The sequence below is a fragment of the Brachycentrus maculatus genome, unplaced genomic scaffold (genome assembly GCF_059751285.1).
Source record: "Brachycentrus maculatus isolate JH-2025_06_01 unplaced genomic scaffold, ASM5975128v1 h1tg000343l, whole genome shotgun sequence".
In the NCBI taxonomy this organism is placed as follows: domain Eukaryota; kingdom Metazoa; phylum Arthropoda; class Insecta; order Trichoptera; family Brachycentridae; genus Brachycentrus; species Brachycentrus maculatus.
Window position 1 is genome coordinate 591,198 of NW_028281092.1, and position 25,801 is coordinate 616,998.

Here is a 25,801-nt window from a genome sequence, read left to right on the forward strand (position 1 = left end):
AATTAAAAATTAACATTTCACAAACTGTAAAAAATATGTACAGGAAAAAGCCACTCATCAATTCATTCCTAGCATTCTTAGAAGAGGCTGGTTAAAGCAGCGCCAGTTTAAAAAGCGTTTACTGTATCATCAATGGAATGAATAATTCATTGTCTGGTAGAATATGTAATGAATGATCAAAATTAATAATGTCATTCCTGCCTTGTCCACAGCGTCTGGTGGAGGCCATGGCGCCGCGCTCCGTGCGCTCCTTCCGCCAGGAGTTCAACATGCACGACATAGCCTCCACCGAGCAGACGGTCTCCACACACTACACTACCTCATCGCAGTAAGTCTTGTTTCTCTAGCATCTTTCTAGCTCACATTGCATTCTCACAACAATGGCTCACATTGCATTCTCTTCTCTTTCAGATATATAAGAACTACAGAACAAATGGAGGCCGATGGTACATCTCCTTCCAGGACTACGGTCACTGTCAACTCCAAATCCCCTCACGATTCCACAGTCACAAACGGAAAGACTTCCGTCTACAAAACGACGACGATAATAAACGGCAAAGAGGCCAACAGCGGCGCCGACCTGAGAAACCTCAAGCGGGTCCACAAGATGTACGAAGGATCCAATATCATCGAGTCGAGAGGTATCGTACACCCGGAGACCAGAGAGGTGCTCACGGTCGGGCAGGCTATCAGCATGAGGATACTGGACGTGAGGACGGGGAGGATAGTGACCAGCGTGGACAGCAGGCAGAGTGTGCCCATAGAGCAGGCTGCCCGCGACGGGCACATCGACCCCGGGCTCGCCTCGCGGCTAGTGGGCCCCTGCGGCACCACGGAGGACGGCAAGGAGGTCACGCTCCTGGAGGCCATCCAGAGAGAGCTGTACGACGCTGAGCGCGGCTTCTCCGACCCGGCCGAAAAGAGAATTAAGGTAATTTCAGAACCGAGGCAAGTCCCGGGACAGGGAATGAGCATCGCCGAAGCGATGAACGTCGGACAGGTCGATTTGCAGAAAGGACTGTTCCGACTCCCAGACGGGACCTATATTTCCGTATCGGAAGCCTACGAAAGAGGCTATTTGATTTACAACGAGATTATCAAGATCAAATCCAGCGCCGTCTCCCTATCCGACGCTATTTTGCAAGGTTTAGTCGAAGACGAGTCCGGTTGGATTGTGGATCGTAATTCCGGAGACAAATTTCAATTAGACGTCGCCATCGCCAATAAGCTCATCGACCCGGAGGTTCGCGAAGTGGTCGATCCTTCCGCCGACCGGAAGATCACTCTGTCCGAGGCTATTCGTACGGGTATCGTAAACCCCAAATTCGGTCGGTACGTGAACAACGTTTCTAAAGATAAACTCAAGTTTAACGAAGCTCAAACTAGGAGATTAATCTGTAAGCCCATGACGCTCAAAGATGTAGTAGATAGTTCCCTTATGGATAGTGCCGGCCTCATCGCCTCGCCATTGAAAAAATCTAAGTTGAACATTCTAGAGGCCATCTCTTGCGGAGTGTTGGACAGCGATAACGTCAAGTCCGTCACCAATACTAAAACCGGGGAGCTGCTTTCGCTGTCGGAAGCTCTGGCCTCCAGAATCATTCTTCCCGACATCACAAGGTACCGGGACAATTTGACTAGCGAGATATGCACCATTCCCGAAGCTGTCGACAGAGGTCTGATCACGTCGGTCTCGCAGAAGTCCTTATTCGACATTGACGGCTTCCGCGATCCGGGAACTAACGAGTTCCTGTCTTTCAATAGGGCCTCGAATAAGGGGTTGATTTCAAGTCAGAACGGCGGCAGTATCATAGCCAGTTACAAACCGACGAAGCTCATCTCCATGGACGAGGGTATCAAGTCAGGCGCGATCCGTCCGGAGGTATACGAAATGTTAAATCGTAAAGTAGGTATTTTCCAGAATTCTAAGGAGTTAAGTGTTATGGATGCCGTATTCGCGGGGGTTTTGAACCCACACACAGGGTATCTGTTAGATCCGCAAACTCAAAGGCCCTTGCCTCTCGATAAAGCCGTAGAAGTCAATCTGATCACTCCCGAAGGAGCCGTTTTGCTTAATTCTTTACTTAATATCACTCTCACCACACAGACGGTCACCAAGACCGTCAAACGGTATGTCACTGTTACGAACACCAACTTAGGCGCTAGGACGGATACCATCATCAGCTTCACGGAGGCTGTCAGGAGGGGACTCATTGACGAGCAAACGCAGACCTTCACGGATCCCACTTCCGGGACAATCATCCCCATACAGCAAGCTCTAGACGAAGGTCTGTTGGGTGACGATATTCAGGTAGGAAAGAACGCCGACGGATCACCGCTGAGTCCGTCGTTCAAGTCGATAAAAAAGAGTAGTTCCCCGGGACAGTTTGTAGAACTAAAGATAACTAAGAAGTCTTTCGTGAAGGACCCTTCGCCGGGTCCCGGTATGACGAGTCCGGTAACCAAGCCGGAAACAGGATCCGTATTCCGACCCGATCCGGTCACTCTTCAGAAGAGTATCGAGAAAATGTATACAAAATCTGGTTCTGACGAGCGTATGGACGTCTCCGATTCGTTCGGCACGGTCCGCACCACGACGGTGTCCAGTAAAACTGCCACTACCAACTTCGTAACTTCGGAACGTAAATCTATGGAGAAGCAGGTCTTCGAGCTCCCTCCTGACGGTTGGTATTTAGCCGAAGCGATAGAGCAGAAACTCTTCGACCCCGTCACAGGTCTCTTCATCATTCCGGGCACGGATAGGTTAGTTAGCTTTGAAGAATGCGTCAAGTTGAAAATCATCAACCCTAAATCGGCTACGGTTATTGACCCTAAGAATGGAAGAGAGATAACCCTGATCAGAAGCATGGAGAAGGGCATTCTCAACGGCACGGGTCAATATAAACACAAAGGCCAATACGTTCCGATGAAACAAGCCATCGAGGGTAATCTGGTCATATTAGGCGCCAGAAGGCACGATGAGTCCCCGAATCAGAGACTCATTCAGATCACCAAAGTGACCGGGCAACCGGACGTTGTGGAAGTGTCCAGCGTTCTCGACAACAGCCCTCCGGTCTTCACCGAGATCAAGAGCTCCGATGTGGAGTTCTCGTCTCCGGAGCCGTCGCAAGTGGCCCCGGGTGTGATCTACGATCCCTCCACTGCTTTGGTCATTATTACGAAAACAGGAAAATCTCAAAACATCATAACCGCCGTGAAAGATGGCACCGTCGATCCTGAGGCTGTCAAAGTCAAAGACCCTTCTACCGGGAAGGAGATCACCATTAAGGAGGCCATTAAGAGGGGTATCATCGATGAGAGCACAGGGGACTATATCGACAAATCAGGTAGGAAAATCAGTATTGTAGACGCGGCCAAATTCGGCGTTCTCGCCGTCATAGGAGCTCCCCTCGTCGCTGGCGCTAAAGCCATTCGGGTCATCAAGAGCACTATGGTAGTCGACCCTAAAACGGGTGAAAAGTTGCCCATGGAAGTAGCCTACGAAAGAGGACTAGTTGACGATGAAACTTTGAAGAAATATGAACAGGCTCAACGGGAATCCCCTCCGACTGTGACGACGACTACCACCGACGACTTCGAGTCGCAGGTCATCATTACGGATCCGGCGACTGGCAAACGGATGACCACACGGCAAGCCCTCGAATCGGGTTCCATCAAACCCGAAGAACTTAAAGAGTTCCTCGATTCTGAACGTAACACCACGGTTAAAATAGTAAGAAAGATGTTTGTGACGCATCCGGTGACTAAAGAACAGATTCCCCTGGACGACGCCGTCTCTCAGGGGCTCATCGATAATGAAACTATGGAGAGTATCATCACTCAACACGGTGTGGTCACCGAAACGGCGCAACCGCAGAGCGTTATCAAAACATCGACAGAAAGTACTTCCAAGTCTATCATAGTCAAAGACCCACAAACAGGAAAGGAAATAAACCTGCAACAAGCCATCGAGAAAGGTCTCGTCACTCCGGAATATGCTAGCCAGCTTCTGGATTCTGTGGACTCCAACAAGAAGGTCAGTACTATTACGACCACTTATACGGAATCACCAAAAATGCTATCCGAAGCGGAATTGACACGATCTAGAATAACCACCGAACCTAAGTTCAAAGTAACCATTGGGAGTGCGAGGTCGTTCGACGTGAGCCCAGAAAAGGCTGGTAAGCCGGTCATTTTGCAGAAAATGCGAAAGAAGGTAGTGAGCCCGAAAGAAGCCGTCGAAAAAGGAATGATCGACGATGAAACCGCCGAAATTTTGGGCAAAAAAGATAACTTCATTTCACCCACCGGAGAATCCATCACTCTGTCGGAAGCGGTTCTCAACAAGAAAGTTGACGGAGACAAAGGATCCATCGTCGATCCTCAACGGGGTGACGTGCTGAACATCAACGAAGCCATCGAACGAGGCATACTGGATCCCGACGGCACCGACCAGTTACTCATTCCGTTAGCCCGGAGCTTGTCCGTTCCCAAGTTGGCGAAGCAAGGCCTGATCGAGCGGGAGACTTGCAAGATCATTCATCCGGAAACTGGGGATCGTCTCTCGTTGCGCGAAGCTATCGTTTGCGATATAGTGGACCCTCTGTCCACCATGGTGAGCCCGGACGGACAGAAGATCACGCTGAAGCGAGCGATCGTCGAGGGCAGCGTGGATGAAAACCAGTCTCTGGTCAAAACGAGGAGCGGCAACTTGGACCTGCTCGCCGCCGTAGGAGTCAACGTGTTCGATAAGGAGCCCCAAGGCGAGTCTCCCATCGAGGATATTCCTCCGGCCGGCATGACGCTGACCGTCGCGGTGCAGAGAGGTCTGGTCGATGCCGACTCTAAGCGCGTCACCCACCCGATAACGGGAATCAAAACGCCCATCGAAGACGCCATCAACGATGACTTTATCATGGCCATACCTTTCCCCGCCGACAAAGATGCCGTCCAAATAAAGGACGCTCTCGATCGCAAGCTGATAGACTCCGATAAAGGAACTTTCACTAATCCTAAGACCGGAAAAACTGTGCCCATATCCGAAGCTATCGAACGAGGTCTCCTGATCGTGAAGCCGTTGGAACAGCTCGTTTCGTTTGCGACGACCGCCGGCGTGACTTCCGTCACCCAAACCGTCACTTCTCACCATACCATCACCACTAAAATGATAGAAATCCTTTCGGGTTACGTCTTGATGAGCGCTAACGAAGTTCAAGAAGTAGAGACAGGGAAAATAATAAGCATCGAAGAAGCGAGGCTAAGGGGAATCATCAAAGACGAAAAGACCAGCAAGGAACATTTCACATCCAAGGAAGTCAAAGTCAGCTTCGAAGACGCCGTCCAGCAGGGCTTGGTCGACATGGAAAGTGGCACGTTCAGCAATCCCGACACTGGAAAGTCGATGACCATTTCCGAAGCCATCACGCAAGGAATTCTAGATACGTCCATCGAGGCAAAGCCCATCGAACACCACACCGAAGTAGTCGAAATTAAGACGGAATATATGACTCTGATCGAAGCTTACGAAACTATTTACGACGAGAAAACATGCAAGTTCAAGGATCCTAAAAATCCGAAGAAATCCTACACCTTCAAAGAGGCGTTGGAAAAGAAAATCATCGATCCTGATTCTGTCGTCTACGATATTCAATCTGGCAGCAAAGTCACCCTCAAGGAAGCTTTGAAAAAGGGTCTCATCGATCCTAAAACTGGAAAAGTCAAGGACAAATCGACCGGAAAGTCCGTCGATATTAAAAACGCCGCCAAACTCGGTATTCTGGCTGTAGTGGCATCTCCCGTGATTGCGGGAATGGCCATCGCCAAAGGCATCAAGAGCCTAACTAAGAAGTCACCCGACAAGGAAGAAGTCATTCCTGCTGTCAAAGATACCCGCAAGCCTGGAAAACCTTCCGCACCGAGCAAAGTGGAAGAAACAGTCCCGGTCACTCCGCCGAGAAAAGTAAAACCCGTAATAGAGAAATCCCCTGATAAAAAATTGTCGAGTACGGATGAAATCAAACCCGAACCAGATAGACATTCCGTAGAGTATACGGAATCCGTCAATATACAAGAGGAGATATTGATTTCCAGTTCCATTACTGGCCCCTCTAGAGACGACGATCCAAAGTATATCACCGACACTAAGGAAAAGAAACCAGACAAAGAGAGATCTCCTAAAGACGAGGTCGAACTGATTGACGTGGGTGAATCTACCGATCGCATTTCTCCCATCAGGGAATCCGCAATCTTCGCTCAACCGATGCCTCCGACCGAAAAGTCCAAGAAAACCACTACCGAAAGTGGCGTAGTTTACGAGAGATTACCTCTGGGTGACGCTATCGGACAGAGAAAGATAGAGCCAAAAGTGTGCCACATTTTAATAGACGGAAACGAATCCACCCTGACTAATAAGCTAACTGTTCAAGACGCTCTGGACCAGGGAGAGATCAGCCCGTTGGACGTCGTAGATATCGTCTCCAAAAATTGCATTTCCATCGTACACGAGAAACCCAAATCCATTTCCTTCCAGGAATTATCCCCCGAAATCTTGTCGCAGTACGGTTTTTACGATTCCGTCAAACAGATCTTCATAGATCCCAGAACCGGCGCAAAAATTTCGTTCATCGATATGATCTACTCCGTTTACGACCCCCAAAATCTGTTTGTTCAAGATCTCAACGATAAAAATGAACAGTTCTACCCTCTGGAGGAAGCCATCGGCGTTCCCCTGATAGATAAAAATACCGGTCACATGGTGGATCCCAAGTCTGGCAAGAGAGTCTCCTTCTTTGACTGCATGGACCGAGGCTGGATCGTGGAAGGACATCCGAGTCGCTCTACAATTGTTGAGCCCATATCCTTCGAATATGCTTTGACTTCCGGCGCCTTTGATACAAACACCTCCGAGTTCAAGGATCCCAACACGGGTGAAATATATTCATTCGCCGACGCGATTCGCTTGAAACTCATTGATTCCGACACAATTTCTATGAAGAATCCGACCAATAATGAAATAATCACTTTGACGGAGGCTATCGAACTCGGTTTCGTAGACCTCTACCACGGCGTCATCATCGATATCGAGACCAAACACCAAATCGAATTGAAAATAGCCTTCATCAACGGTTTATTATCTACTAGCGACAGGAGACCCGTTTCTTTGGAGGCGGTCATAAAAATGGGCCTGTACGATCCTTCCACGGGCAAAATCAAAGACGCGGCAACTGGTCAAAAGGTCACTGTCGAAGAAGCTGTTGAGAGGTCTATTCTCCACCCGACCATTTCGGAGATCAAGGACACCAGAGCCGACGCTTTTGTCACCCTCGAAGATGCCTTGACGACTAAATTGGTCAACTCCGACACCGGCAAGTTGAGGGACACCAAAGCGGGTAATTTGATCACATTGGACGTCGCTTACCAGAGAGGGTACGTGATAACCACGCATTTGAGGTGGTCCATTGTAGATATTATCGAAAAGGGGTATTATCGTTCTAAAACTGGAAAGGTCCTAGATCCGAGATCAGGTAGCGAAATCAAGGTCAGCGAGGCTATCGAGAGCAAACTGATCGAAACGGATTCGGTGAAGATCAAAGACGACCAACACGATAAGTTAGTTTCCTTGAACGACGCTATTAAGGTAGGATTGTTTAACGATGAAGCCGGCATCATCACCAACCCGGTGATGACTCTGGACGTGGCCAACGAGAAGGGTTATCTCTTGAGCAATAAGAAGCCGTGGTCTCTCCAAGAAGGCCTCGTCCAGGGATGCTACGATCCAGACTCAGGCCTGTTGACCATCGACGCCAACACCAAGACCCTGGAAGACGCCATCAAAAAGGGTGAAATTGATCCAGACGTTTTGACAGTAAAAAATTCCAAAACGGGAGAAATCATCTCTCTCGGTGATGCGATCAAAACCGGCATTATTGATTCGAAACTCGGAAAAGCCAAGGATCCTCTTAAAGGGGATGAAATGACTTTTGTAGACGCATCCGAAAGAGGTTTGATCATCCCGGCTAAGCGTAAATTCAGTTTGCCGGAAGCAGTGTTCAAAGGATTTTACGATCCGAAATCGGGTAAATTCACTCACCCGGACAGCAGAGAGAAGGTAGCCACCGATAGGGCTCTGAAGAAGGGCATGTTGGACCCTCAGTCCACTCTGGTCAGCGTGGACGGGAAGGTGCTTCCGTTCGAGTTCGCGGTTGACAGAGGAATAGTCGACGTTAGAACCGGAACAGTCGTTCTAGGAGACCGGGTAAAGATCGACTTCCAGGAAGCTTTCGAGAGAGGCGTCCTGATCGAAGTCCGCAAACCGATGTCGCTCAGCGAAGCCGTTTCTAAAGGCATCTATGACGAGAGAACGGGATTGTTCATGGACCCCAATACGGGAAAGAAATACCACCTCGCTGAAGCTATCAAACTTAATCTCATCGACCCGGATTCTGTCCACGTGAAGGATATCAGATCAGGCAGCTGGAAGAAGATCTCCCTGCCGGAATCTTTAGAAATCGGCGTGGTTGACAGCAAAACTGGCACAGTGAAAGACATCAACAAAGACAACAACGCCATGACAATCAAAGAGGCCTTCGAGATAGGACTTCTGGTGGACAGCAAGGCCAGCATTTCCCTGCAGAGAGCCATTCACCAAGGTCTCTATGACGAGAAAACTGGCAAGTTCGCGGACCCGGTCTCCGGCAGGAAGATCACCCTTCACGAGGCCACCAGGAAATTCATCATCAATCCCAAGTATCTGTGCTATTTTGACAAGAAGTCGGAAAAGCCGTTGACTCTGGCCGAAGCGTGCCGCACCGGTGTGGTAGACAGGAGGAGTGGACTTTTCACGGAGCCAGGCTCTGATGTATCCATCTCTCTTAGCAAGGCGATGGAACTAGGTCTGATCGTAGACATCGAAGGTGCCGGATTCTCCCTGTACGACGCGTTAGCTATGGAGTTCTACGACGTAGAAAAGTCCAAGTTCAAGCACCCCGTTACTGAGAGACCCCTGACCCTCAAAGAGGCCGTCGCGGAAGATCTGATCAGTCCCGAGTTGTCGTTAGTCAAGCACATCCAAGCGAGCAAGTATGTTAAGTTACCTGAAGCAATAAAGGCCAAGTTGATTGACGAGAATATAGGGTGTTACAATCTGCCAAACGGTAATTCCATCAATCTGATTGAGGCCAAACTTAGGGGCCTGATAGTGACTAGCGGTAGGAATATCTCCATAGAGGAAGCGGTCAGGAACGGGCTCTTCAGACCCGACACCGGTAAATTCGTAGACCCCAGGTCAGGCGACTTCTTAGATCTTAATGCGGCAATTGCGAGTGGTTTCATAGATCCGGACACTACGGCTCTCAAAGACCCCGTTACAAACAAGCTTAAATCTCTGTCGGCAGCTATCGAAAATGGTGACATTGACGTCACCAAGGGTAGGGTGTTAGACTCCAAGATGAAGCGAGCTTACAATTTAGACGTAGCGTTAGACAAAGGGCACTTGGTGACCGTTTTGAAGCCTTTGACTTCTTCCCGCGGCATTCGCAGAGCTTCTATAGATTACACTAGAGAAAAGGAGCCCGTTTTGAGAGAGTTCACGCTAGACGAGGCTCTGCGCTTCGAGTTTATAGATCCGAAAACGGCCGTTGTCAAAGATCCTCAGACCGGCAAGTTTAGAACTCTACAAACGGCTATTGACGAAGGCGCGGTCGATCTAAACAGCAAGGCGGCTCTCGATCCTCAATCGGGCCGGTCCAAAGCCGCGTGCGTCGTATTCGAGAACGGTCTCATCGTCTACTATCGCGAACCTCTGTCCTTTGAGCGGGCGATCGAAACGAAGGTCCTGGACGTCCAGACGGCCCGGTTTACGAATCCGCGAACCGACGAGGTGCTCTCGGTCAAAGATGCGGCCATCTTGGGCCACGTCGATCCGGACACGGCGCTGATCAGGGACAATCTCAAAAAGAAGCTGGTTAAACTGCCGGAGGCGTTCCGCAAAGGGCTGATGGACGCGGAGAAAGGGAATATTCTGGATACAAAGACGTCGAAACTGCATCCGCTGTCGGCTGCGATCGAGAGCGGTTTGCTCATGACGCCGGAAAGGAGCTTCACGCTCGGAGAGTGCCTGGAGTTCGGCATCTATAACCCGACGACTGGCGGGTTCTGCGATCCCTTCATCACGACAAGTGTCATGGACCGCAAGCGGTTGACGTTGACGGAATGCATCGACCGGGGTATCGTGGACCCGTCCAGCACGGTGGTGAAGGACCCGGAGAGCGGTCACATAGTGCCGCTGCAGCGAGCCATGAGCGCGCAGCTCGTGGACCCCGTGGGCGGGCGGCTGGTCGTCGACCCGGCCAAGGGCATATCGATCGACTTTGTCAAAGCACAGGCCAAGGGGTACATATTGGCTGCAGAAACTAGGGTGAGTCACTCTCCATTCTCTATTCTTCACTCTCTTATTACTTTTATTACTCTCGTCTCTTCCATCGCATCGCAACAGCACATATCGCTCACTCCTTTCAAGAACGTCATAAATCAAAAAACTTGATTTTTCAGTAGAACGTTTTTAAAGTTTAAAAATATAATACAATGTATTAAAAATAAACATCAAGCCACTTATTGAACTTTTTACTGTGCAACAGATCTTTCGAGGTAAAACCTGAAAGTTTTTTCTCCAATTCAAAAATATTTTATATATTTTAAAAAATAATTAAACAATGCCTTTTCTTCATAATGCAAAAACAACACTTTCTGCCCTGTAGCGGGTGAATATTAAGTTTAAAATATGCCGTTTTTGCTGGGATATATTTTAGTACATTTTCTGGGCATTCCGAAAACATGTACAACTGAAAATTGACGATTTTTGATTTATGACGTTCTTAAAAGGAGTGAGCGATATTTTTTTTTCCATTTTTTTTTTATTGAATTTTTAAACTGAATGATGGTTATGGATTTTTTTGAATCCGCTTATTATTATCGCTTGATCCTTTCGAATTTTTGGATTCCCCGGACCGTGACTGATTTTTCTGTTGTTATCAATTGGACGATCTCGTTCCTAACCGCATGATGCCGGAATTTGTGTTCAATATTGCGAAATACATTCATGTAAGCCTCCATTCTATGACAAAGATGGCTTCAAACTTGACGGACGGTTTGTTTTTCAATCATTTTAATACTAAATGGACCATTTAGTCAAGATTTTTTAGTGATATCTCCAACATAGATGAAGAAGTAAATGGAAGTCTGGGTATTTACACGAATTATGACCTGTTATAGGCTGGTTCAAGTCATCGCTTTACACACATGTAAAATTCACCATTCTACCCACGATTGACAACCACACTACTCAAATTTTACGAGTTATATATCGCTCACTCCTTTCAACAACGCCATGTATCAAAAAACTTGATTTTTCAGGAGATCGTTTTTAAAGTTTAAAACTATAATAGAATGTATTAAAAATAAATATCAAGCCACTTTTTGAACTTTTTACTGTGCAACAGATCTTTTTAGGTAAAACCTGAAGGTTTTTTCTCCATTTGAAAATATTTAGTATATTTTAAAAAATAATCAAACAATACCTTTTCTTCAAAATGCAAAAACAACACTTTCTGCCCTGTAGCGGGTAAATATTAAGTTAAAAATATGCCGCTTTTGCTGTGATATGGTACATTTTCTGGGCATTCTGAAAATTTACAATTTTTGATGTATGACGTTGTTGAAAGGAGTGAACGATATATGCTTCAATTGAAGACCTGTATGCTAAATTATTGACGACATCTTTGAATGAAATTAATAAGTTTTTAGTAGCAGAATCTTACATACATTTCATAAAGGTTTTTGCTGGTAAAAACTTAGTAATTTCAATCATAGATGACGCCGATGAAGTAGCATACAGACGATCTTTTCAATTGAAGCATAAATATAACTTGGGTTATAAAGTCAATCGTGGTTAGAATGGTGAATGTTACACAGTATATAAAGTGATCGCTTAAATCAGCCAATGACAGGTCATAATTCCTCTCAATGCCCAGACTTCTATATTCTTCTTCATCTATGTTGAGATATCAATACAAAATCTTGATATATATTACTCCTTGTCGAGCAAAATCCAAAATAGTCGACAAAAATTTTCACGCACTTAAAATTTTGTCAAAAAATTAACATTTTGTATGAAAATGATGCGTAAAATGAACTCTCTTGTCATGTTTACATCAAACGACCCTTGAATTTTTGATTTTTAATTTTAAATGGTCGAAATCGGTGGAAGTGTTATGATTTGCTTAAAATATTGAATGTGTTCATTTTTTTACCATATATCATACTCATCATTCATTTAGAAAATAAAAACATTGGCAAAACACGCATTGTATTGTATTTTTTAATTACAAAAAAACCACTTTTGAAACACTAATAAAATAATAATAATAATAATAAAACCCTTATCCACACCTAATGGTGCATAGGGCACTGCGTCGTATAAACGCAGTGTTATCTTGATCGTTCACACATGAAGGAAAGGCGATCAGCCCTCCGCTTCACGTACCAGTCCAGGGTAGTATTGAATAAATATTACAGTGAAAAAATCACTTATATTTATTTTACCCCCCTTGGGAATCGAACCCGGGACCTCCAGAACGGTAGCCGAGCGTCCTGACCATTACGCTACGGAGGCGGACTCCTAATAAAAAGAACTATAAAATATTTATAATTAAAATGTGACATTCTTTTAAAATCAAAATAAATATTTTATTATACCTTGATTATAATGTCTACCGGTTTCGAAGCTAACCGCTTCTTTATCAAGATAATCACAATTGATCAGTCTTTTTCAAAACTATATCGTCCGCCTCCGTAGTGTAATGGTCAGCACGCCCGGCTACCGTTCTGGAGGTCCCGGGTTCGATTCCCAAGGGGGGTAAAATAAATATAAGTGATTTTTTCACTTTAACATTTATTCAATATTATTACCCTGGACTGGCACCTGAAGCGGAGGGCTGATCACCTTTCCTTCGTGTGTAAACGATCAAGATAACACTGCGTTTATATGACGCAGTGCCCTATGCATCATTGGGGTGCGGATAAGGGTTTTATTTATTTTATTATTTCAAAACGGCAAATGAAAGGCATTAATTTAAGAAACATTTGTCGATATTGATAGTTTTTTTAAAAATAAAACTATTTTGAAAAATACATTTGATGTCGGGTTTTGCCACTGTGTTCCGAGTTAGGGTCATTTATGATTTTGTGTTTTATTTATATTCTATTGCCTCGTATGTTTAGAGCAGGCTGTTTTATTACCTGTTTTATTTTATTATTACTATTATTATATTTTATTACCTGGTAAATCTCTTTACACATGTATTGTAGTTTAAATGTTAGAAGCCTTCCGTGTTATTTCTCTTACCCCTGATTCGTGATCTCTGGGTGTCTATTTCAACCGAATATCAAATTGTCTCCATTTATATTTTTGATACATATTTACTGCCACCTACATTTACGAATACGGCAGAAGCTGCTATGGATGAAGAAGAATTTTAGCTTGAGTTTTTCTGTACACAGTTTATTTAGTATTTTTCCTATGTGAATTCCATCGTAAAATAATGTATTTTTCTTAACAAATTGAGTATGTTCACAATGTGAATTCTATCATATATTTTTTTAAATAAATTCAATATGTTCACCCTGTGAATTCTATCATTAAATTTATTCTTTTAATAGATTCATTATGTTCACATTTTATATTTTCTTGTAAAATAATGTTTTTTGCAAATTCAGTACGTTCACACTATGAATTCTTTTGTAAAATAATGTTTTTTTTATAAATTCCGTATGTTCACACTATGAATTCTGTCGTAAAATAATGTTTTTTACATATTCAGTATGTTCACACTGAATTCTGCTGTAAAATACTGTTTTTTTAACAAATTCAGTATGTTCACACTGTGAATTCTTTTGTAAATAAATGTTTTTTTTATAAATTCAGTATGTTCACACTATGAATTCTGTCGTAAAATAATGTTTTTAACGAATTCAGTGTGTTCATAGTATGAATTCTGTCATAAAATAATGTTTTTTTACATATTCAGTATGTTCACACTGAATTCTGTTGTAAAATACTGTTTTTTAACAAATTCTGTATGTTCACACTGCGAATTCTTTTGTAAAATAATGTTTTTTACAAATTCAGTATGTTCACACTGTGAATTCTTTTGTAAAATAATGTTTTTTACAAATTCAGTATGTTCACACTGTGAACTGTGAACTCTGTAGTAAAATAATGTTTTAAATATCAAATTTACAATGTTTCACAGTGAGCTATTTTTTAAAAAAATAAGCTGTTAAGATATTTATCTATATTATCATCAAAGACGATGTTTTCACTACCCAAAGTTGATATAGATGATAGAAAAATATGTTGAAAACAGACCCCCATTGATTACGAATTCTGGAGTAATATTCTTCTATACTATACGCACTTATATATGTATTGAATACTGATTGTCCTTCCTTTCGTAAATAATTTAAAAAAAAACTATCAGTTCTTAAATGTCAAATTAAAACACAAATTATAATAATAATATATTATAACACGTTATTCAAATTGTATTGCACTTATCCAGGTTGTATTTTGCACCCTTTCCGATATAATATTCTAAAGTCTATATTGGCGTGTTTCGCAACTCAAATATAAGAAAAACACAAAATCTTTGCATGAAACTGATCAACCAACCCTCCTGATATTGCCGTAGCATCGAATAATAATAATAATAATAATTGTACCCCCACCGCTTACCAAGGAATGAACAGCTATTTGAACCAAACACTCGCTTGCATTAAAACATCCATGCCATGAAACCGAAACACGTGCCGACATTAAAACATTGATTTTACACAACTGAACACGTGTAAACACAAAAACATCCATTTCACAAAACTGAAACACGTGTTGACATTAAAACATTAATTTCACAAAATTGAAACACGTGTCGACATTAAAACATTTATTTTCATTCATAAAATAGGTAAAAAGAGCACTGCTCTGATCAATGCAGGATTGATCGCAAACTACACTATGTGAGGTGATCAGTCTGTCGCTTCAGGTGGTATAGATCTAGGGTTCACAATATTTACGCTATAAACACTATACTTACCTGGCCGGGAATCGAACCCAGAGCTTTGTTCTCTGCAACACACTGGGTTTATACAATTTCTCAATTTTTTCAATGAAAATTCATGTAAAAAATCTTTGTTTTAACCATTTTTTTCAATAAATTGAATATCTCAAATACTGGTTCAAAACAAAGTTTTTAAATTTTTAATTTATTTTGTTGTTTAAAGTTTTAAATTCGATTGTTAGATACATTTTTGAGTTTTCTTATTGTCGGTGGTAGACTCAGTGAAAGGGACAAATTAAAATTGTCACCAAAATAAAGTAACAAGAAAAACATTAAAAATAAATAAAACTCTTCTATAAGACCACTTTAAAAAAAGTTTATTAACGTAAACATGACTAGTTTCGAGAACTGCAGATGTTTTCATAAACAGGTGAAAATACACACTGTATTTTTACCTGTTGATGACAACATCTGTAGTTCTCTAAACTAGCCGTGTTTACGTTTATACTACTTGTTACAATATAATACTCAAGTGGTAAAAAACAATTAAAATTCAATCATGTCTTACCACGAGTGAATGCCGAAACTATAAATTACAAAAGTAAACATTCATTTGCCAAAATTAAACATCACTGAATATCACAGACAAACAAACAGATTGAACACGCTCCTTATCATTCATCGTTCACTTTGTGTAATACCACTTTAAAAAAACAACGATGATGAATGATAAGGAGAGTGTTATGGTGGGGACTGACCCGAGCCATTTGGTCGTAACGTAACACGTTACGATGCGAGCATTCGTATAGTCAGTACAGCGAGCCGAGCGCTCCATCCATAGTTTCGGATGCTCGCAGCGTGCGATGTTACGACGTTACGTTACGACGAAATGCTCCGGTCAGTCCCTACCATTATATTACCATACCACAAAGTCAACGATCCTTTTAACGTACAAAACAAATTGAAAGCTGTTCATTCTTGGGTACAGATCAGTCACTCAATGAAGGTTTTCTCATTACAGCGATACAAAATGCCTGCGACGCTAGCCAACCTCGATATAACACATGTTAGACTAGCTATCGAGAGTATTCCCCGCCTGGAAATGCGAGCAAAAGATCAACCGCTCTGCCATCAGCCCTTTCTTAGCGCGTACCATGCTTTTTGACCACAGAATCAAAGTCTTTTTGACCCCGAACCTTCGTCTTTCATATCCCAAACCATAGTGTCTTTATTCCCTAACCAAAAGTCTTTTCAATCCCATTCATACCTTTAATACTTACATTATATTCATCCAACCCTTATATTTATATTTTGATTTATTCAGGATTGATAAAAACAACTTTTTTCGGTATTTCTCTCCTCTTCTGTTGCCGGGCGGTTATAACATCAACCACGACCCTAATAAGTTACTAATTAGGGTCGTATTAGGTCACCCTAATTAGTTTACTAATTAGGGACGTATTAGGTCACCCTTATTAGTTAACTAATTAGGGACGTATTGGGTCACCCTAATTAGTTTACTAATTAGGGTCGTATACTAATCACAAGAAACCGCAAACCCGATTTCAATAAGTACAATGTTTTTTGGCATTTCTCGCGCTCTACCTAAAGTAATCAAATAGAATCTTGTAAGCGTCTCTTGCTCTCTACCAACAGTGTGTAAAAGACGCTTTTAAGCGTTCAACGTAAACAATGGGTTAAAACACAGACTCAGTTCTTAAAAATGTATTATTTATTACCTTTTGTTTTATCACATTATGTGATTAAAAAAACAAGGTTTCCATATTAAATATCTTTGATCTTTGAAATACATTCTTAACTCATTCGAAATTTAATGAGAAACTTTGATTAACAATTTTCCGTAATAATAAAAACATTGGCTTTCAAATCTAGTTCTGAATCTTTACAAATTTGTTTTAGCAGAGCTTCTTGTTTCTATATGAATAACAAAGTTAAGACAGCGATTATGACAGCTGTTTGAAAAAAGCTTTTTTTATGTGTTTTTAAAATAATTCCTCTAAACCCAAATCCTGCTAGATACTAACAATATTCTACCACGGAATCACCCATCATTGGCTTCATTCATACTACATTGTGATAGAACCATACTGTTTTATGCTCTTCCGTGATATTAAAAATTGTTGGGATTACTTTGTTTGAGACCATGATTTCTGTGGTTTAAAACAAAGTAATTTTTTAAATTATGTACTTGCCATAAAAAACCATTATATTTTAGTTTTTTTTTATTAAATTTACTTTTTTGATAATTTTTAACTGTAGCGTAAAAAATAGTTCTGTTATAAAATCACTATATATCTTTTTTATAACTTCATTATACTGTCTAATTATATGACATTATAATTAAATTATAATAAAGATGTTTAGTGATTTTATAACAAGTTTATTTTTTAAGTTATAAAATCACTAAATTAGTCTTTTAAATATTAATTATAAAATATTAAATATTCATAAATTATGTAGAATTATTGGGATTTAATTTATTTATTTATTTTTTAACTAAATAATATTAGGTTAGGTTAGGTTTTGACACAAATTTTTGTTTTATTAATTTTATAAAATTTTGGCACAAAATATCGGCAAAACGTTTCCATTTTATTTTTATTTTACTCAGTTTAGTATCGCGGAAGATTTGCGAGCAGTATGAGCGAGTGCAAAATTAACAAAAGTGGTCTGAAACAATGTAATTTTGAGTTACAAAATGGCTCGTGGTATCGATATTGAAGTGTCCCTCTGTCCCGTGATCCCGGCTTGAGTTCCCCGTCACGATTCATTCACATAACCCCGGCATTGCATGCCAGACGTGGTCGCTGTCCGTACGGAAGGACTCGAGTGATTAACCGCATACATAAATATGGTGGAATGGTCTCACTTTATGGTACAAGTTCAAATAAGAACAAAGAAAAAAGGTAGTATTCCCCTTATTTATTTGTTAAATTAATGTTTTATTTTTAAATCTAACAACCATGTGTTTTGTCACTTCGGACATCACCTCTTGTGTGCTGTGAACATATATTTATTTTAGATTTTTTTAATACTTGATTTATTTTTAAAACGTTTTTTTACTGTTTCAGGTTTTATCTTTTTTAATGTAAAAAAAAGATTTTTAATATATATTTTTTTAATTAATTAAAATGATCTAACAGCATTCGAATAACGCTCCTTAACACATGTTTTTTTTTTTAAATATTAAAATAATCTAGTTTATTTATTCATTATAAATAATCATGAAAATAATCCGATTAATCTTAGTTTAATTTGATTCATATTTTGATATTTATAGTTGCAATTTTATATTTAAAAAATGCACTTTTTTTAAGAAATAATTTAAAACATTGTACCATATTTGATTTATTTAATTCATGCATTTTCTAGCTTGCTTTATCGGCTTTTACTGTGTATGGCTTCATTTTTCAGTGTCGGTTTTCTTCATCCATGCTATGTATCATTTGTCGTTGTCTCGAAGTGGTCGCTGAAAAGTATCTGGCTTGTCTCTGTCGTATTTGTTTTCAGGAAGTGCTTTTGTCATCGGAGTAGCGTTGTCCTTTGGTGCTTTTTTCGTTGTTCTTTTATCCTTTACTGTGCATCATTTGTCATCTCTCGAGCTAAGCATGTGTTTGATTCATTCTCCGTGGGAACGAGAACTGCTTTTCCGATATATGTGGTGTTTATTTTTCTTTGTTTACAAACCAATGCCCTTACCATTCAATATTCTTTTCCGTCAATAATATTTTGTGCATTCAAATAATAAATTTAAAAACTTTGTTTTATACCACTCCATATTTACATATAAGTGGTATTAAACAATGTTTTAAATACAACTGAATACATCAAATATATTTGTTTTATTTACTACAAAAAAAAATAAAAAGAGAGAGATTCTTTTTTTGATTTATAATATTTTTTGTAAATTAAAAGTACATTTTTAATTATTTTTTTATACTTAAATCTGTCATTGACAACAAAAGTTATTATGTTAAAGGCATTGTTATCTTTCGAAATAATTCAAATATATACTTAGGTCAATTGTATATTTTCTTTGTTTAATACCACTAGATTTGAAATTTATTTAAAACCTATTCTGTATTTTGAATTCATTACAAAAAGAAAAGATTGTTGCTTTAAAACTATTTGAAATCAAAATAAATTTTAATAAAGAGTGGTATTAAACAAAGTTTCTCATCAAAATTGTGGAAAAATAACAGGTTTATTTTTATTGTTGCATTATTTGGAAAATATATTTCAGGCTATAATATTTTTGATGTTTCAAATGGAATTGGGATAAAAAACTTTTTTTAATTTTCAATTTTCAAAATCACCGTTCGTTCGGTTTGAAACACCAAATTCAATGTTTATTTTACCAATATTAAATAATAATTAAAATGTATCAAATTGTCTTTTTTTTTCAATTTAAAATCTTTTATCTAACTCAATTTTCTGTAATAGATGTGGTATAAAACCACTTTAATTAATTTCATATGAAAATCTTAATTTTTTTACATTAATTTTGAATTATTTGATACTTTTTGTGTAAAAATGTGTATGTTTAATAGATTGATATTGTGTTTTCGAGCATGTTTTAACCCGACTAGTATTTCTACTCTTTTTGAAGAAATAAAATGTATAAAGGTCTTCAAAATTCTATTCATTTTGTCTTGTAATTTTTCATAAAATGTATATTTCTTTCAAATACAAATTCATAAACATTTTGTAAATTATTTTCAGTGGTTTTATGGGTCAATTATTCCGTGATTTTAAACTCGGCCTCCTTTCAAATTTGAATCTTGACAACGATACCTTTTCGGGGTAAAATCCAGTATTTATATACAAATATTTGAATATAGATTTTTTAGTCATTTTTAGCCATTAGGAAAGTGTTTCCCGTATGCATATAAAGATTACAGCTCTTATTATTTATAATTACTTAATTCTCGTTATTGAAAGCCTGTCTCTGTAGTGTAGTGGTCAGCGCATTAGGCTACTGTTCTGGAGGTCCTGGGCTCAATTCCCACATCCAAGATAAATAACTGATTTTTCGCTCTTATATTTATACTTCTTATATTTATTATCAATAAAATTAAGAAAGGTGTGTTGAGATGGTTTGGACATGTGGAGCGTATGAGTGAAGAAAGAACGGTTAAACAAATTTATGGGGCGAATGTAGTTGGAAAAAGAAGCAGAGGACGACCGAGGAAAACTTGGCACAATCGGGTATGTCAAATACTTGAAAGCGGCCGGGTCAGGAGTCGTAATAATCGTCGGGTATGTATGAGGAGATGCATGAATGTAGAAGAGGCAAAGAATGTTTGCAAAGACAGAGTGGTGTGGCGTTCGATTCTCTCTGCCTACCCCTGCGGGAAAGCGGCGTGATGGTTAGTTAGTTTTTTTTTTCTTCATAAGATATCATTCTAGACTGCTACCTGAAGCGCAGGACTGATCACCTTGCCTTCATGAAATCAACATTCAACTTGATATTGCATCAATTTGATGCAGTGCCCTATGCACCATTTTTTTGAGTTTTAATATAATGGTTAGTTAGTGTAGGAGGAAAACATTAGAGGTCGTCAGCTTGCCAGATGTCACTGGTTCGATTCCCACTCCTAAAAAAATCCTATAATTTTTAGGATTTTTCCGGAATGTGTTTTTGGTGAGAGTATTTTAATGTTTTTAATGTTTTAGATTTAAAATAAACCCTGATGATGACAAGGTTCTTGTCGAAACCGGTAGGTTAAATTGATATGATAAAAAAGTGGTTAAAACAAAGTTATTTAATTTTGTAAAGTTTATAAAATGTGCCACAATGCATCTGCGGAAAACATTCAAGAAATTATAATAAAACATTTATAGTGATTTTCAAACAAAGTTACATTTTAATCATAAAATTACAAAAGTTGAAAGCAGGCCGGGTCTATTTGTCAAAGGGATACATCATTGCTGGATATCAAACGCTACGGCTTCCACTGTATATTTGCTTGTGATAATGTGTGATGACTTGATAGTTTGGTGGGCGCTGTACTAATGTGTGTTCTGTTCTCTCCCGCTCCTTCCACCCTTCCACTCCTGCAGCAAGCCGTGGAGGAGAAGTACCGCCTGTGCGACGAGCAGCTCAACAAGCTGCTGGACTGGGTGAGCGACATCGAGGAGAGGCTGGCCAGCCAGGAGCCCGTCAAGGAGGGCAAGGACGACCTCCGCAACCAGATCAACAACATCAAGGTGGGCTGTTTACCATAAAAAACCGACTCAACTATTAAAAACCCTGTTATATTCCATTTTGGGCAGATTGGTTTACAAATAAACCATAAAAATCCCAGTTAATATCACTTTGGGCCGATTGGTTTACAAATAAACCATAAAAATTCCAGTTAATATCACTTTGGGCAGATTGGTTTACACATAAACCATAAAAATCCCAGTTAATATCACTTTGGGCAGAGCGGTTTACAAATAAACCAAAAAAGACCAATATTGTCACTTTGGGAAGATTGGTTTACAACGAAACCATGTCCATGTCCCGTGGTTAGTGTCGCGGACTTTTGAGTCAGAGTTTCTCGGTTCGAACCTACTCTACCACAATTTGATACCTGTTTCTAATAATGAGCCGCTCAGGCTCACAGAAATAGTATGAAATTGAAGTATTTTTTTAAATAATAAAAACGCTAATATTTTTCCTTTAAAAAAAAAATGCCGGTAAATGTCATTCTGGGTGCATTGGTTTACAACTAAACTTTAAAAACCCTGGTAAATGTCACTTTGTATGGATTGGTTTACCAATAAGCCATAACCTTAGTTATTGTCACTTTCGATGGTTTAAAACTAAACCATTAAAACCTAAATTTTTGTCACTTTGTGCAGACTGGTTTACAACTAAACCATAAAAACCCCAAAAAAAATATTTTTGTCATATCACAAGCTATCACAATTTGACCGGCGATCGTGTCCATGTTTCAGCAAATCAAGGAAGAGATTGAGTCGCAGCAGCGCGCCGTGGCGGGCGTGGGCGAGCAGGCGCGCCAGCTGGTGGTGACGGGCGGCGCTGTGCTGGCGGCGCGCGAGGCGGACGCGCTGGAGCGCGCTGCACGACAGCTGCGCGAGCGCGCAGACCGCGCCGGAGCGCGCGCCTCTGCCATGCACCGCCGCCTGCAGGCCGCCTGGGACGAGATGGCCAAGTTCAGGTGACTATTTTTTTAAAAATAACAGTTGCATTTATTATTTTACCTTGGTTATTGTGTACAAGATTTATATATTATATGATTCTCTAGGCAAAGAAAAACACGTAACAAAACACGTTAATTGTAAATTTAAATAAGACACTGGCAGATACTCCTCTCACTGGGTGACTGTCAAATAAAAAAATAAATAAATAAAATAAAACATTAGAGCTGGGTGTACCACGTATTTGCTGTAGTGTAAAGGTGGAGACTGACCGAAGTATTTTGTCGTAACATAACGTCGTTACATCGCTCGCGATGAGCATCACCGAGCATCCGAAACTTTGGATGAAGCGCTCGGCTCGCTGTACTGACTGCCTGAATGCTCGCATCGTAACGTGTTACGTTACGACCAAATGCTCCAGTCAGTCTCCACCTTAAAGTACTATGTATGTACTGTATTACAAATTTCTCGGCTAATCCGAATTTTTCTAAATCCGAACAGGCCACAGTCCCAATTATTTCAGATTTCTGGGATTCCACTGTATTACATTATTTAAGTACAAACAATAAACATTGAGTGTAAGTCCCTCTCCAAGCACAACGTAACTAGTTATAACTTTATAACTCCTTAGTGCGAAGTAGACTCGAGAGTGGCTCGATGATTTGGGGGCTACACGAGCTTAAGTACTCTCTTATGGTAGAGAAAGTCCAAAAGAAGTTTTTGAGGTATCTCTACATGAGAGAGTACGGCTATTATCCTTGGCTCTACCCAACCGAGCTTCTCCAGGGTATGCTTGGTTACAATAATTTAGAGACTAGAACGAATGAGTATTTTTTGATTACGCATTTTCATCGATTGTTGCGCGGTATGATGGATAATCCTGAAATTATCCGGAGCATGGGTCTGTATGTTCCCGATAGTTACCTAAGACAGCGTCGGCATAGATTGTTTCACATTCCTATACACAGGACCAACCTGCCGATGGTTATGCCTGTAGAAAGAGCTACCGCTATGTTGAACAATATCTCATTGGATATTGATCTGTTCCATGGGACTGACCGAAGCCATTTTGTCGTAACGTAACACGTTACGATGCGAGTATTTGTATATTCAAAACAGCGAGCCGAGCGCTCTATCCATAGTCGGAGCACTTGCCGCAAGCAACGTTACTACGTTACGTTACAATAAAATGCTTCATCAGTTTTAGGGCTAACGTTGATTGGCTCTTACGGCCTGTGATGACTTCTCACTCGGATTATAACTAAGATACCAATGTTTCCTCTTCCAGCAACGAGCTGACGACCTTCAACACCTGGCTAGACGCCTCCTACCGCATCCTGGAGGAGCAGGAGCGCGCGCTGGCCCAGGGCAAGCCTGGAGAGCGGGCTTCCGCCGCGCGGGACTTCCTGGGCGATGTCATGGCCCACCAGGCCGACTTGCGCTTCATCACCATGGCCGCGCAAAAGTTCGTGGACGAGTCCAAGGTCAGTCGGATGGTGATCAGTCAACCGATACATGCATAAATTGCTGTGATGCATGGAAGTCAAGCGTGGAGTTGGCAATAGGAGGATGAAAGAAGACTGGATGCAATCCCAATGCAATCTCTCAGTGTGGCAAAACCATGTATGGTAGATGTTCCAATGGTGATATAAGGAAAGAATGCAAGGCTGAAATAAGCATTATCCAGTAAATTTACCAGTGCCTACTATGTATTTGTTATTTTATTATAATTTTATGTTTAAGACTTTTTGTTTCTCTATTAGTGTATTCATTAGTTATTATTATTCAGACCTGACGATGGAAGTTTAGCTTCCGAAACTAGTAGGCATCAATAAACTCAAGTGCTATAAAAACAAGTGTATCCTTAATCATTTTAACATGTCTTACCACTAAGTAAATGTTGATTGACAATTCCTTCTCTATTACGCAGGAGTTCCTCACGCTGCTGAACGAGTTCCGCACGTCGCTGCCCTCGCGCTACTCGCACCTGCTGCAGCCGACCGAGTCGGAGGTGCGCGCCCAGGTTCAGCTGGCCGGGCGCCGCCACGCCGACCTACTCGCACGGGCACAGCGCCTGCAGGAGCGCCTGCGCGGGGTCACCGACACGCGCCGCCTCTACGGCGACGCCGTGGACAAGGCCGGCCGCTGGCTCAAGGAGGTGGGTCACCCGGGCTCTTATCCAACACACTCGCACTCACTCTCATCATTCATCCTTCACATTGTGTAATACCACTTAAAAAGTGATATTACGCAATGTGAACGATGAATGATAAGGAGAGTTTCTCTAAATGTTTTCCATTTATACAATGAGGTTTTGGTCATCCAGCACATGTGGTCGCGGTTTCGAAATTCTCTTGTACTGCATAAGGAACATCCTGGGCCAACATCCGACGTGTGGGCAGAGTAGCGGGAAGGAGTGTGTGGTACTTCCTCTTCTTCAAACCCTTATTCATATCCCAATGGTGCATAGGGCACTGCATCATATAAATGCAGTGTTTCTTGATCGTTAACACATGAAGGAAAGTTGATCACATCTTTTCTTCATGCACCAACCCAGGGTAATATTAAATAATTATAAGAGTGAAAAAATCACTTACATTTATTTGACCCCCCTCCCTGGGAATCGAACCCGGGACCTCCAGAACGGTAGCCGAGTACTTTATGTAATACCACTTAAAAATTCTGCTTCACTATTACTAGTTTACGAATAATCGTTCATCAACAGTTCGGCTGTCCAAACTCAAAACACAGTAAGGGACATTTTTTTTGTAGTGCGTTTTTTTTTTCATTTTTGGACTAGTTACTACTTAGTCCAAAAATGCAAAAAAAACGTACTACAAAAAAATGTTACTGTGTTTTATGTTTGGACAGCCCCGTTGATACTGTAGGCAGGTCAACCTGTCTACAGTTGGCCCGATGACAGAACATTTTTTACCCTAATTTTTTTACTTGATAACACACGCCTGATTCTTATCTGGATGACTTCAGATGGAGCCACAATGCAGAGCTGTCATTTCCGAAGTCATCGCCGGAGATCCCAAGGCCGTGGAGGCCCAGCTCACCAGGGCCAAGGCACTTCACAATGAGATGCTCGCCCAGAGCAGGCTGATTGACAACGCCAAAGATGTAAGTCGAGACTCTTTTACTCTTGTTCTAACTTAATACATTGTTGTCGCGCGGTTTTCTTTATCAACCCCGACCCTAATTATACTTTGCCTGTCTGCCGCCCGACCCTCAGTATACTAATCACATCCGTGATAGTTCATAAGGAACTATAACGAGAGGTGGTATCATACATGATATAAATAGTGAAGGACATTGGTAACATCTCTTGTCCTCAGTGGCCGACTTCCAGCTTGCCACGAAGAATAATAATTCTTCTTCATCTATGTTGAGATGTCAGAAAATATATAATAACTCCTAAGTGTACCGCGAACCAAGCACTATAAACCAAGCCAGGACACATACTGCCGAACTCTCCTCTCGTGGAACACAAGGTCTGCTGATATGTTGTTTTTGAA

The 25,801-nt window shown here is 41.0% G+C and overlaps 1 protein-coding gene across 1 annotated transcript in view; it reads left to right on the plus strand.

Annotated features, from left to right (window-relative positions):
* shot (dystonin-like protein short stop) overlaps positions 1 to 25,801 on the plus strand; it is a 331,096-nt gene that overhangs the window by 204,093 nt on the left and 101,202 nt on the right. The window contains exons 28-34 of the mRNA XM_088269259.1: positions 213 to 328; positions 412 to 10,414; positions 21,195 to 21,341; positions 22,077 to 22,300; positions 23,569 to 23,764; positions 24,211 to 24,438; positions 25,269 to 25,406. Coding sequence (XP_088125385.1) covers positions 213 to 328; positions 412 to 10,414; positions 21,195 to 21,341; positions 22,077 to 22,300; positions 23,569 to 23,764; positions 24,211 to 24,438; positions 25,269 to 25,406 — 11,052 coding nt within the window. The remainder of the gene's footprint in view (positions 1 to 212; positions 329 to 411; positions 10,415 to 21,194; positions 21,342 to 22,076; positions 22,301 to 23,568; positions 23,765 to 24,210; positions 24,439 to 25,268; positions 25,407 to 25,801) is intronic.